At 29.5% G+C, this 14,226-nt stretch overlaps 1 protein-coding gene across 1 annotated transcript; it reads left to right on the top strand.

The window, feature by feature from the left end:
* Positions 1 to 5,357: 5,357 nt before the first annotated feature.
* LOC123298268 (ubiquitin carboxyl-terminal hydrolase 36) lies at positions 5,358 to 13,024 on the top strand. Its single transcript, XM_044880229.1, has 7 exons — positions 5,358 to 6,194; positions 6,266 to 6,547; positions 9,106 to 9,301; positions 9,762 to 9,926; positions 10,972 to 11,739; positions 11,817 to 12,051; positions 12,634 to 13,024. Exons 1-7 carry the CDS (start codon positions 5,682 to 5,684, stop codon positions 12,989 to 12,991), a joined length of 2,517 nt encoding a protein of 838 aa, XP_044736164.1. The 5' UTR covers positions 5,358 to 5,681; the 3' UTR covers positions 12,992 to 13,024.
* Positions 13,025 to 14,226: the final 1,202 nt, after the last annotated feature.

The raw sequence follows: 14,226 nt of genomic DNA, 5'->3' as shown, positions 1-14,226 counted from the left end.
TGAGACAGATACCGAAGATTTGGTTTCGGTTTCGGTATAAATTCCAGTTTATACCGACACTAGTTTCCAAAAATTCCACAACCACAATCTAATGATGTTAAATCACAACTTCGTGTGAGCCAATTAAAAACGTATATTTGAATATCTTTACCCTAAACACTTAGTATTGCTATTGTAACATCTTTGCAAACTTGCAAGACTACTTTTATTTTCATAGTCTTTCTCAAAGTGGGCGATAACGCTCCTCTTGTGGACGCTAGAGGTCTACAGGGAGGCGGTAAGGCTAATTTGTATAGGATAAATATAATAGGATAAGATTGATACAATACGCTTTGAAGGTGATGAAAATAATTGGTTCTCGAAGTGGACGGTGGACAAAATAAGTTGTTGAAACGTCATGCTTATTTGTCAAACCGTAGTAAAATAAATAGCATCTACTAGCATTTTTGCTATCTTTTAAAAAGATGCTCTATTAGAAAACTTTCATTTCTTTCCAAACTTTTAGTTAGCCACTGTATAATATAGTTAGATAATGTAGTTTAATATGGTTGTTTAGTGGTTGCTTCTTGCTTCTTACATCTAGGTAAATGTAGGTAATATGATGCGTTCGTTCGTTCCATTATTATTTTCTTTCTTATCTGGATGACAATGTGTCAGAATACATTTTCAAGTCACAAGTTTTAGACATATTGGGTGCGTAAATGATGTTTACCATTTATATTACAGATTAAATATTGATTTATGTGAGGCGTTATTCAATATATCTACATTTACATTGCTTTATTATCTGTTTCAATCAAACGTCTAACCCAATATATTTTGTAGTTCATTGAGAAACTTAACTGAGTAGGTACTTACGTACAACTTATCATCTTATCAGATTAGTTAATGTCATAAATAAACTTCGTGTATAAAGTTTTCGTGTATATAAGTACAGTAATGAAAAGTTATGTGGCTAGATTTTTTCATTGTAACAGGGTAAGATATAGAAGAGTAGAATCGAGATAAGTTAAAAAAAAAACTTTTAATAAAAAGAAAACCGACTTCAAAAGAAAAACTTTTCCAAAACTACCTATAATTAACAGACAAAATGTTAATCGAAAGTTTAGAAAACATAATATCTTTCTTCATTTAACAACCATCAGATTAATTATCAATCCGATCAATCCAAAGAAAAAATTTATCAGGGATCCCGCTTTTGATACGAACTGAGGTACTTTGTATCCTTAGTCAAAAGCACGAACAACTGACACCTATCTGGTTCGTTTGTTAAATTTTTTCCAAAAATTAAACAAAAACTGTATGTGATGGTGAGGTTATCACCATCAGACAGTCGCTTAAACGGCTCTTCAATTGTTCTTCAATACAGCTGTTCAATCTGGCCACAGAATGATCTGATGCGGGTTATTCTTAGCGTACTTGTACTACCGTCGAGACGAATCGGAACTGTGCCATCAGTGCCCTTAGTAATGCGTTCCTCAGATAACCACTTCCAGATCATATATTGTGTATTGATTGAACAATTGACGGTGATCGACTTGCATGAGCTTTGAACCTTAAGCCTATGGAATAGAAGTCCAATACTCTACCAAGCCTACCACACCGCCGTTGGAAATGACAACAAATAAATAGAATGTAAATTTGATTTTTGCTCAATTGGTCTTTAGCTGACTTAGATTAACGGTAAAATTGCACTACAATTGGGTTCGTTTTTTTTAAATTATGACAAAAAAATTTGTAAGTTGGTGTTTATGAATTTTTTTTTCTTAATTTACCAGGGATCCCGCTTTTGATACGAACTGAGGTACTTTGTATCCTTAGTCAAAAGCACGAACAACTGACACCTATCTGGTTCGTTTGTTAAATTTTTTCCAAAAATTAAACAAAAACTGTATGTGATGGTGAGGTTATCACCATCAGACAGTCGCTTAAACGGCTCTTCAATTGTTCTTCAATACAGCTGTTCAATCTGGCCACAGAATGATCTGATGCGGGTTATTCTTAGCGTACTTGTACTACCGTCGAGACGAATCGGATCTGTGCCATCAGTGCCCTTAGTAATGCGTTCCTCAGATAACCACTTCCAGATCATATATTGTGTATTGATTGAACAATTGACGGTGATCGACTTGCATGAGCTTTGAACCTTAAACCTATGGAATAGAAGTCCAATACTCTACCAAGCCTACCACACCGCCGTTGGAAATTACAACAAAAAAATAGAATCTAAATTTTATTTTTGCTCAATTGGTCTTTAGCTGACTTAGATTAACAGTAATTACGATTGGGTTCGTTTTTTTTTAAATTGAATATGAATTTTGTTATAACTTCATGAATGTAGACGAAAAATAAGAATACATTTTTTCCTGCCTTGGTTTTGAAATATCGAAAGCTAAATAATATTTTCAATTTTCGATATTTTGAAAATTACTCCAAAAATCGAAAAATTGTATTTTCAGTTGTCGTCTTATATTGTCAAGTTTAATTCACCATCAAAATTGAACATTTATATTTTTTTAAATTTGTGTCCTCAATTTTTTATTTCAATATAATTTATTAAACTTTAATTTAAATAGTTTTAATTTCCACCGACTAATTTTGGATAAATCTATATGAAAACATTTCAACCATCAACCGTTTTACCATAAAACCAATGTTAAATATGACTAATTTTGAAGTCATTTATTTATTTAAATAATCGAGCAACCCCCCCTAAAATTTTCAGAATTGATTTAGATTTAGTCCAACTTCAAATTAAAAAAAATCAAGTTTTCTTATTTAAAATTGCCTTGGTGCTCGTAAATCCTTAATCGTAACAATAATCATATACACTTTAAAAATATCTACATAGACATATCAGCCTTACAACTAGAGCTATATATATATAGAACTGTGGAGCTACCAATACAGATGGCAATCAACAGGTCGGTGATGTTTTAAGTTCACAAGGGATACAAATACAAAACATCACAATCTAAAATACCTACTCTTATGTTGGAATACAATACAATGAAATGCAATGGTTTAAGTTAGCTATAGCTCTAGCCAGCTCATTCATAACATAACATTCTAGTATATAGATACGTAGTATTATACCACATACATAATAACAATAGTAATAACAATCATGTTTTATAACATACCAATCTACCAAAAATCCAAAATGGTAAAAACATTCTATTCGACCGATTTTAGTATAACATCAAGGACTAAGATATTTATCTAGATAGAATTATCGGTTTTCAGTAATTTTTTGAAGAAACCATAAGAGCATTGTTACTTATGTACAATCGAGAAAAATACTGTAATTTTGTGATGCATTTTAATACAACTTTAATTCATTCTCCTGGTACTGATAAAAACGTTCCAATATTTGGTAGTTATCAATGTCTCTGGTTACGAATTTAGTATGGAAATTAATTAAAAAAAGGTTCAGATTTTTTTTTAAATGCATTTTATGTTATTTTTAGTATTTGTTAAAATGCATATATAATAATATCCCAAGTAGAAATCATCCCAATACATATTTCAATAGAAAAGTTGCACGTTTTTTATTTTTTTATTTTTTTTCCAAAGATTAGGTACTGAAAATTATTAAGAAAAATTTTTTTAAAAATGTTTTTAATTGATTTTTTATGTAATTTAATTTTACAGTTGAAAATGGTTTTTCTAAATTAAAAATTCAAACTGCAGTGACGTCAACACGTCGCTTTCGAAACGCCATCGCACGGTGAAATGATAATATTATATAACATTAATAATGATAAATGGTTTGGTTCTCAGCTGGCTTTCACTATATTATAACGCAAATTTTCATAGAAACCGACTGGCTTACAGCCTCAACGGAGGTTAATAAGCCACTGCCGTTTTATTTATTCAAAAATATTACTATTTTTTATTAATAATTAATAAAGAGTGGAATTATTAATTTTTTTTTAATAAAAAACTTTTAACTTTAGATAAATTATTCTTTCATTTATATATTAATTTGAGACAAAAGAAAATTAATGCAACTTCTCTATTTCGGGATTGAATTGGAAATGACTGTGGCATGCCCAATAAGTGTTTCCTTATCAGAATGTGGTTGAGATTTCTTGAGATTTCCAAATGCAATTACAGTTACCTGAGACCAGTTTATATCCTAAATGTGATCTAAGCGAGAACTATTGTGATTTCCAAATGCAGTATTGCATGATATGGCTTTTTTCACGCTGGAAATGAACCGGGAACTTGTTGGGATAACCAATAACGTAAATTTTTTCTACACTGAAATCTGCTTGAGAGGTTAGTGAGATAATTCAGCTGAAAACTTACCTATAGAAATAACTTTACGTTAAAATTGTCATAGTAATATAAACAGTGACCGATAGGAACAAGATCCCATAGTTTAAAGGCTAGCACGTTAGATTTGTATTCTAATGTTCGCAAGCTCGAATGCCGCCATCAAAATTATAACGTAAAATGGGGATATAAATACAAGATATTTCTTATTCATTCTTGTTGGGAGTTTATTGGGATTTCTCGATCAGGAAACTATGGAACTTTGATCCCAATTGGAAAACTAAAATCGAAACGAATGTTCCGTGTTTACTATGAAATATAGTGATTTATGGATTATACTTTTACTCGTTAATTAAATCGGATCATCGTCTACACTTGCGATAAAGAAAACAAAACTGATAAATGGCTCCCGAACGTTTATATATTTTAAGGCCTCACAAAAAGCTATTACCTACGTACCAAGCTATTACGTATTACGTAGTTATAGATAATTTTTCATTTTAATGTCCATTTCACATTTAAAAACCATTTCAAATTCAAGGTAAAGTACTTTCAGTTTTATATTGATATAAATGCCAATAAGATTTAATTAATTTCTAATTTGAAAAGTTGAGTCCCGAATTATTTTTCGGGTTAAATAGGATAGGTACTCATTAAATAACACTATATTTTCAATGAAAATAATTAACTGTGGCCTTTTGCTTTAAAGTTAAATAAGAAAAAAATGTAATTAATTTTTAAATAGACTTTGATTCATCTCAAATGCTTGAAAGTTATATTTGGATTATTCGAAGCGCTGATTTTTAAATAGGCTTTTTAAAATAGAGGTACTACTTCTATCTATGTAATAAATGTTGAACTAGGTCGAAGTCGGTAATACAGGAATCATATATTGAATATTTAATTATGGGTACAGTAGTGATTAATAATATCTAACAATTGGTAGTCTATTCAATTGAAAGCAGATATGTTTTAATAGTTAGACGCCATTTTGTTTTTACAGTTAAAGTACATATATATATCTTTATCTTACTTAGTAAACACAATAGGAGTGTCTCACTTGATATCGGCGTGTTGAACATAACAACAAGCATACAGACGAATACTATACTGAATAGTCTAGCCAACAACCCGGTATATGACCCTGACTACAGGTTCCACCGAAATTAGTTCGCGGGAAAAAAGTGCACATTTACCTAAATAAAATAATGAATTGTTCAACATAAATAGTAATCAGGTTAATCAGTGAATCAAATATATTATACCGGTGTAATTTTTGAAAGGTCAATTATCGATAAAATATTAATTTAATATTATGTTTTTGTTCTCCTGACGGACAGGGGCACGTGTTAAAATTTGTATAATCAAAATAATAGTTATTATAAACAATTTAAAGAGTAATGCCTGCATCAACGTGTGATCCAGTCAATGCGGCTTTACGCCACGCTCTTTCATCTGATCGTGGATCTTGCAATAATTCCGATCTAGATTCACGATTAATTGTATCTGCAAAATCAGTATTAAATTCTCACATCGACTTCGAACAATCGGAAACATATAAATCAACTGTGTTGGATAACCTCAAAAGTAAATATATTGTATTGGGATCACCTAATTCAAAAGCCACTCAGCAAATGACACCGGAGGCAAACAATAAAGATGAAGAAATATTATCAGAACCAAAACATGTATTATTTCCTTTAGAAGCTGTTCAACTAGGTTGGAAGGAATCAGGATGGCACACAGGTGTTGGGATGCAAAATACAGGCAATACTTGTTATTTAAATTCAACATTACAAGCATTATTTCATGTTCCTGCGTTAATAAATTGGTTAGTTTCGGATCGTGAACACAGAAACAATTGTGAAAGTTGTATGGTTTGTGCTGTTGCTAAAACTTTGTTATCCTCGCAGGTATGTTTATTTACAACTACTTACTACTACTTAAAATAAATAAGTTACTTAACCTGAAATAAATTTTGTAGTCCCAGTCCCAGCAACCTATTCGTCCATGGTTAGTCTCATCAAAGTTACGTTTAGTATGTCGACATTTAGTACCAGGACGACAAGAAGATGCCCATGAATTTTTAAGATACCTCGTAGAAGCTATGGAACGAGCATATATTCAAAGATTTAGTAACCTAGATAATTTGGATGCCCGTTCGAAGGAGACAACACCTTTAAATCAAATATTAGGTGGATATTTAAGATCCGCTGTACGTTGTTTGCAATGTGGGCATGTCAGTACAACCGTCCAACATTTTCAGGTACTGTTTTCATATATTTTTTGTAATTCTTAATTTAAATAAACTATATCATATCAGACTTCGAAAATAAAGTTCGATATGAGGGGCTGCGATATCAGACTTCAGAAACTAAATATTATGATTCGTTGATTAAAATTCGATAAGCAAAGTGAATAAAGTATATCAATTTTCGATATATCGTTTAGATTCTGAAAGTTCTAGTTTTAAAAATTAATAAAAATACAATAGTGAAAGTTTTTAAATAAACTTAATAGTAACACTTTAATTATTAATTGTTGTATACAAAGTGATTGAATACTTGTAGATATTTCGAATATGAAGCGAGATATCGAAAATTTGTTATTTCCTTTTTATACCTTATCGAATAAATTTCACAATTCAAAAGATATTCGAAGAAATTGGACTGTCTCTAGCCTAAAAATAAAAAATATTAATTGAATATATTTTGGCGTTTATTTGTCAATTATGTAGCCATAAACTTATCTAATTTAAAAATACAACTGCAGTTTTATTGAATAAACAGCATATTATTATTTTTGCCGGATTTTAATAATTTTGAACGATTTTTTTTATATAATCCAAATTTTATATATTAATAGCTTCGTATTTCTTAAAATGACGATTAAACTGAATTCGTAATGAAATTAAATATTATGATAAAAATTTATATAAAAAAAATCTCGTCACATTTATTTACAAGTTTTTCAATAGCTTGGGAGTAAGGGACCCTACTCTACCCTTTTCAACCAAACTTTCTGAAACAGATTCTATTTGTCTTCTATGAGTATATCAAAAGTCTTATCTTCAAGTTAAAACATAAGAAGTTATACACTACTTTGGGAGACTGACTGACTGATGACTTAATTCATTTTTATAAAGCTGTTCAACAAGATTAGGTGTACAAAAATGAAAATTAGCATTCTCGAATTTTATGAAAAAAGGGAAATCATTTTTATATTGATCCCATGAAGATTACGCCAAATATACGCACCCAAAGTGGTGTAGAAAACTGTACGTTCCTTAAGTCGAAATTTTTTTCGTCTATCAAAGTTTATTACATCCCGTAGTTTCAGATACTTTGGCTGAAATTCATTTAGCATAAAAATAATGCAAATAAAAAAGCAAATAAATTATGGCGAGGCTACCGCCAACAACCAATGTAATACAATTTTATGAGTATAATTCTAAAAATTTAATCCCAATAGTTTTCGATTGGTATCGATATTGGATTCAATAAACGAAGAAAGACAACATACATCGTGTATTGTTAGTAGTCATGAATGAAATCAACTGAATTATTTTTATTTGAATGTTATCTTGTATTAAAAAATAAACGATTACAAGATATAAGAGATTAAAATACCACAGAATTATAAAATGATTTGAGTTGGATAATTTATTGACTTCATTAGCCATTAGTTTATTGTTCATTTTGGATTCAACAATGAATTCATGATGTTTGCTGTTCATTATCACTTATTTTATCTTTTCCAATTTGTTCAAATATATGATGTTGTTACTTTCTGGTTTTATTGAAGAGACAGGCATATTTTAATATCTCAAGTAATTATAATTTTCAACGAAAATTACAGGATATGTCATAAGTCACGACGCATCTCTGGAGAATGAGTTCGTCAAGTAAAAATTAATCGAAAAGTCCTTAAAATATTCGATGTATCTTAACGAAATAAGTGTCCGTTAAATATTTAATTTTGGGAATTTCTTAATATTAGAAAAATCAAAATTTTTACTGTTAGAGTATAAAACTTTAATTTAACATCAGACCATTTTCCTCTGTTTTATATTAACGTGGATATTTACTAGTAGGTTTTAGATGATTTGGAAAAAACCGACTCTGTTCAAGTGAGCCACCTCGAAAACTCTTTACATTCCTTCTCGAATTATTAAGTACGATTAAAGAGTAGAAACAAAATTAAGCTTTATACACCTCGACCTTTCAGTTACTTCAAATATCAAAAGTAATTCTCTGCAAATTTCTAGTTGATCCGATAAATATTCACAAAAATAAACGCATCAAAAAAAATTTGAACAGAGCGTAAACGTCTTTTAAACGTCTATTAATCGAAGCAATGATATTTCTGAAAATTAGTACGATATTTTAGACCACTATTAAGTTGGAAATTTTTTAAGAATTTGATTATTAATATTTTTGGAAGCCGCCATTTTGTCAAAAATCATAATTTTGACTATTCCGTCGATTAATACCTGTATTCATCAATCGACTAAAGAAATTTTCTTGATTTTTTAATTTTGGATAATCCAAACCAGAGAAATCGTTTACTGGAGCAGTACCATATCAAATTTTTGAAATCGGATAACGGGATCTTAAAATTAAGAAATTGTCCTATATGTACACGTTTTTTATTTATATAAAATAATTGGTCTTCCCAAAAAAAAAAAAAAAAACTCATAAAGAACGTAACCTATAAGAATTTTGTCTAATGGCAAATGCATTCTCCATAGATGCAGCGTGTCTTTTGATTCAACCTGTATGTTTAAAATTGTAATAAAATATATTTTATTTATTTTGTTTTTAGGATTTATTATTGGATATTCGAAAAGCAGGAACTCTAGACGATGCTTTAACGTCATACTTTGCGTGTGAACGATTAGATGACTTAGCATACAGATGTGAATCATGTCGAAGAAAAGTATCTGCAGTCAAACAATTTAGTTTAGAACGAGCTCCTTACGTACTCTGTATTCAATTAAAACGATTTGCTGGTGCTGGAGGTAAATATCAACTAATTCAAGTGTTTAAATAAGTAAAAGTTAATATTTTATTTTCTATTACTGTCAGGGTTGGTATAGTTGCGGATAATAAAATTGCAACAAGGCTGTATATCAGATATATTTGGTGGCTTTAAAATACATATTAATTAATGTGTATTTTTCAACTGCGAAATATATCTGATGTAGAGCAAAGTGTTGCTTTTTATTGTCCACAAGAATGCATTAACATTTTATCTTTTTCATTGTATTTCATAAACGGATAACGATCTAGATATAAAAGTATCAAAAAAAAAATTGTAAAGAAGAGACTGCTTGTTAATTTCTTTACTATATTTTTTAAAAGAGGTGTCGTTTCGGAAAAAAATCAATTAGAATTGTTTTGTCATTTCCGAAACTAATATCCTTTGGTATCTATTCGTCACATATCATTTATCCATTTTTAACATTTTATCATTTTTAGGTAAAATTACAAAACATATTGCTTTTCGACAACGTTTAGAATTAACAAGATTTTCTCATCGGAAACCAGCAACTCCATTAGTATATAAACTTGTAGCTCTTGTTACACATATGGGAATGTCTGCCAATTGTGGACACTACACTGCCATTGGTCTTACGCCTTCAGGTATGATTTAATTTATAATGATAATCTAAAGTCAAATAATAATAAGTCACTATAATTAATTGAAACGGTTCGCGCAGTCTCAAATATTCGTTATAAAAGGAGGAAGGATTTGTACTTTTGCCCTAATGTCGGTTTTCCACTAAACGGATATACAAAAACAAAATAGAAACTCGTGTCGAAAAAACCAAAACTGCAACTTTTTACAAACTTTTTGAAGCTTGGCAATGTAATAGCCATTACAGTTTCAGATTTGTTTTTGTTTTTCAATAAAAACTCAACTGCCCGTTTAGAGGAAAAACCAGCATAAAAGAGGAGCATTTAAAATTTTAAGTTTATGCGACACGTCCTTATTAAATGACTTCTTTAGGTAGTTCTCAAAAAAGTATTTTATATTACGCATTCTAATTTTTGGAATTGATTTTTTTAAGAGTTCTATGAAAAAAAAATTAAAAATAAAAGCATTTTTCCATATCTACCTCAATTTTTGAATTAATTTAAATCATATAATAATATTCGATTTTAACAGTAAGATGTCAGCATATGGTATGCCATAATGACTCCCCGAGTCTTTTATAATTGCGATAGTTTTCCTACTTTTTTATATAAACTTAGTACTTGGTTTTTTTTAATGGATTTTTTACATATCATTTTTTCATACAAAGTTAGGACCTTAAATTAAAATTTGTTTTTTATTTACATATTGAACTTTTAATTTTTTAAGTTATATGTTTTCATATACATTTTTTGTTTTAATTTTATAGTTGTGCACAAAATTATTATTCCCTGACTACAATTTGGAAATCTATGAAAAATTAACTAGCTATTTACATTTTCAGAACGACATAATGACCCAAATTAAAATAAAAACAATTATTTTAATGTTTTATATAATTCTTTAACAATATAATAATAATTTTAATGTTTTATATAATACATGGGCGTTGCAAATTATAGTTTTTTTTATTATCGCTAGATAGAATCTTTCTTAGTATTAAAATCCAATATATAAGTTAATATGATTTTGATGTATTTATGATATTTGCAGGAAGTTATTACGAATTTGACGATTGTTCAGTAAGATCAGTATCTCAACAAATTGTTCTCAATACAAACGCTTATATTATGTTCTATGAATTAGAACAAGATTCTTCGCAACCATCATCTTGTTCCGATAAAATAAATGGTAAAATGACAATAAAAAATAAATCACCAAGTACGAGCAGTAGCAGCAGCAGCTGTTCATCTTCAATACAAAATAGTTGTCATCAATCTTCAACACCACAACCAAGTCCAACGTCATCGTCAATAAAATCATCAATTATACCATCATTAGCTTTCAAAACGAATTTAATACCCACTCCTATACGTAATAAAAATATTTTAGAGAACGGTAAAACAGACAGTAATTATAATTTATTGAAAACATTCAATCAACAATCATCCTCATCCGATGCTTCGAATAGTAAATTAAGTAGCAGCAGTAATGCAATGAATGGAACATCCTCAAAATTAAATGGTATTAGTTCGATTAATCGAAATTCAAATTCAAGAACGGAATCGATCAGCTCGTCAACATCAAATGTTGCCACCGATCTTAATAAAAATATTGTTAATGATATTTCACGCTTATTGGATTCACCGGAACGTACTGTTAAAGAAAATACTTTATTAACACCCGGTAAAAGTCTAAATTCAAATGGACAGAGTATGGAAAATAAAAATTCAGTAGAAAATAAAAATGATAGTAGTACTCCAAAAGTAAATGAAGCAAATGGTAAAAATGGTATTAAAAGTGTGGCACCTATCATTAATGGTAATTATATTTTAGAATTTTGTTATAAAGGATATTCAATATAAATCTTAATCTATTTCCATTATATCTCACTTTAGGAACAGCAAATAGACGTTTAGTACCTTATGACTCGGACGGTGGCTCTACTAGTGACTCTGAAGACGCACCTTCTGGAAAATGGTTAATATCCATTCGACCTGAAAGCAGAGCACCGTCATTGAATGGCGACACTGGTTGGAGGAATAAAGGAAAAATATCGTCGACTATTGAAACGAATGGCAATTCTAGTACTAACAACACCGTATCTCAATTGATGCGCATGTCACATAGCGGGTAAGATAGTTTTTTTTTTATAGTAAAAATGAATAACTTCGTGAATAAATATTTACGAATTTCCACATCTAAATCTAAGTTAGAAGGTTTAGAAATAATTTAGCCGATTGCTCTGTTTACAAACTAAATGTAACCAAAACTTTCCCTGAGTAAGGATGTACGAGTGCCAGGGCAAATTTGAATAAAAGACATGTTTTTTTTATATGAAAGTAAATCGATTGATGTCTGAATCATCAAAATCGGCCCTCGTGTTTGGTCTCTATTATATCACATATGAGCACAGATAAACACATTACCACTCCTTTGCGTTGCTCAGTCGGGTAAAAAAAACAACCGTTGTATCAGACTAATTAAAGATGTATGAGCACGGTAGTATGGACATAAATTTAAAAAAATAAATATTTTCAATTTTGATGGTGAATTATGTTACAACTTGACTATATAAGACGAAAAGTAATTTTCAGAATATCGAAAATTGAAAATTTTGTTTAATTATTTAGCTTTCGATATATCGAAAACCAAGGTACTTCTACTTTAAAACTAATATTTTTTGAATACTAAATGAAAAAATTGATTGTACAGGTATGGAACGTCAGTCGTTACATGGAATGGAGATCGATCTGATTTAGACAAAGAAGTAGCTAATGAACGTAGAGAACAATTCAAGAGACATCGAACCGATGTGGATGAAATGGATCGTGGTCGTGTTAAAAAACGTAGACAAAATAGTAGTGTACCTCGTTCAAATCCAGGTTACAATCCATTTCAAGAATATTCACAAAATAATCGACGTTGGCAAAATGGCTCTAATAGTGCTTTACAATTTCGAACAAAACATCTTAAATTCGATTCAAATTCATCAAACTTTTATAATGGCACAAAAGAACGTTATCGTCGGCGATTTTTCCCCAACACCAAACATAATAGATTTCATCGATAAGAAATATTTATACATATTAATTATAACGATTATATTAATGATTAAAAGCAATCTTATTATTAATTAGACAAATTAATTAATTAAAAAATAAATCATTTATAAAAAGCTGTTAATATATGCAAACAGACTGCTGTTTATAATAACAATAAGTAAAGAAGCATTTTATAAAAATAAATAAAGAACAATTTTTTTTAAATCATATCTATTTAGATAAATGAAGTCAAGTTTTATTGAAATATTTAAACGATGATTTTAAAATTTTACGTACTAATTTCAAAATAAGAACCAATTCTAAAAACTGCCGTAACAACTGTATATAATAATGTAATAGCTGTTTTATGCAGTTATATACCTAGTTCAAACAGATCAGCTGATAAGCCTCTTTGAAAACTAGAAAACATGTTCTATTTTGGCGCTCTGAATTCCTTTTTTGATTAAATCAATCTTATACATGTCTTAGTAAATTTACTAATACATATTTTTAAAAAAAAGTTTCTTTCCACCATTAAAAAACATTTTCATTAAAAATACTTTAGAGTCTGGAAATTAAACTACTAAAAAATCAATTTTCTTGCTATACGCTAGTAAAGTAGAACGCCATCTCGTGTTTTATGTTGTAAACAGTGGTTTTGTTTTCTCTCTTCATAAGAATTCCCAGGGAAACGATAAAATTGCAATTTTGGATTATTACTGGGAGTGTTTTCACAATTAACAACACAACACTTTCGATTCGATTGTTTTTTATTCATTTTATTGAATATTAATTTAATTCCACTTGTAAAATATGACAAAGACATTTTAACCTGTGACCTGGTAGACATTTTAGGGTAGGTGTTTGAAGCACGTAGGTGTTTGTTTATTTTCTTAATTTTCTCAATATTTAAGTTTACTTTAAAAGAAATTACAAGTTGCTTTAAAAAATTTTTTGGCAACCAGAAATATTATATTTGATAATAAAGAGGTTTTAAAGATACTGCTACTCTTCAGCCAGGTCTGCATTTTTATATTAGGATATTATAGGAAAGGTATTTGACTTTTCAGAATGCCTCAAACACCTACTCAAAAATGTCTAGCAATTCTTCTACTATTTCTGCTAAACCACTGTCTGCAAAAAATAAAGCACGAGATGGCGCAAAGGTCATCCGTAAAAAATGCCTTAATTTTATTACATTTTACTGATTTTATTTTTTAATTAATAAATTCCTTGACCTCTTCAATATTTCGGCTTCAATAGT

This window comes from Chrysoperla carnea, chromosome 4 (genome assembly GCF_905475395.1).
Source record: "Chrysoperla carnea chromosome 4, inChrCarn1.1, whole genome shotgun sequence".
Classification (NCBI taxonomy): domain Eukaryota; kingdom Metazoa; phylum Arthropoda; class Insecta; order Neuroptera; family Chrysopidae; genus Chrysoperla; species Chrysoperla carnea.
The sequence above is the reverse complement of the archived record's forward strand: the minus strand, read 5'-3'. Positions and strand labels throughout refer to the sequence as shown.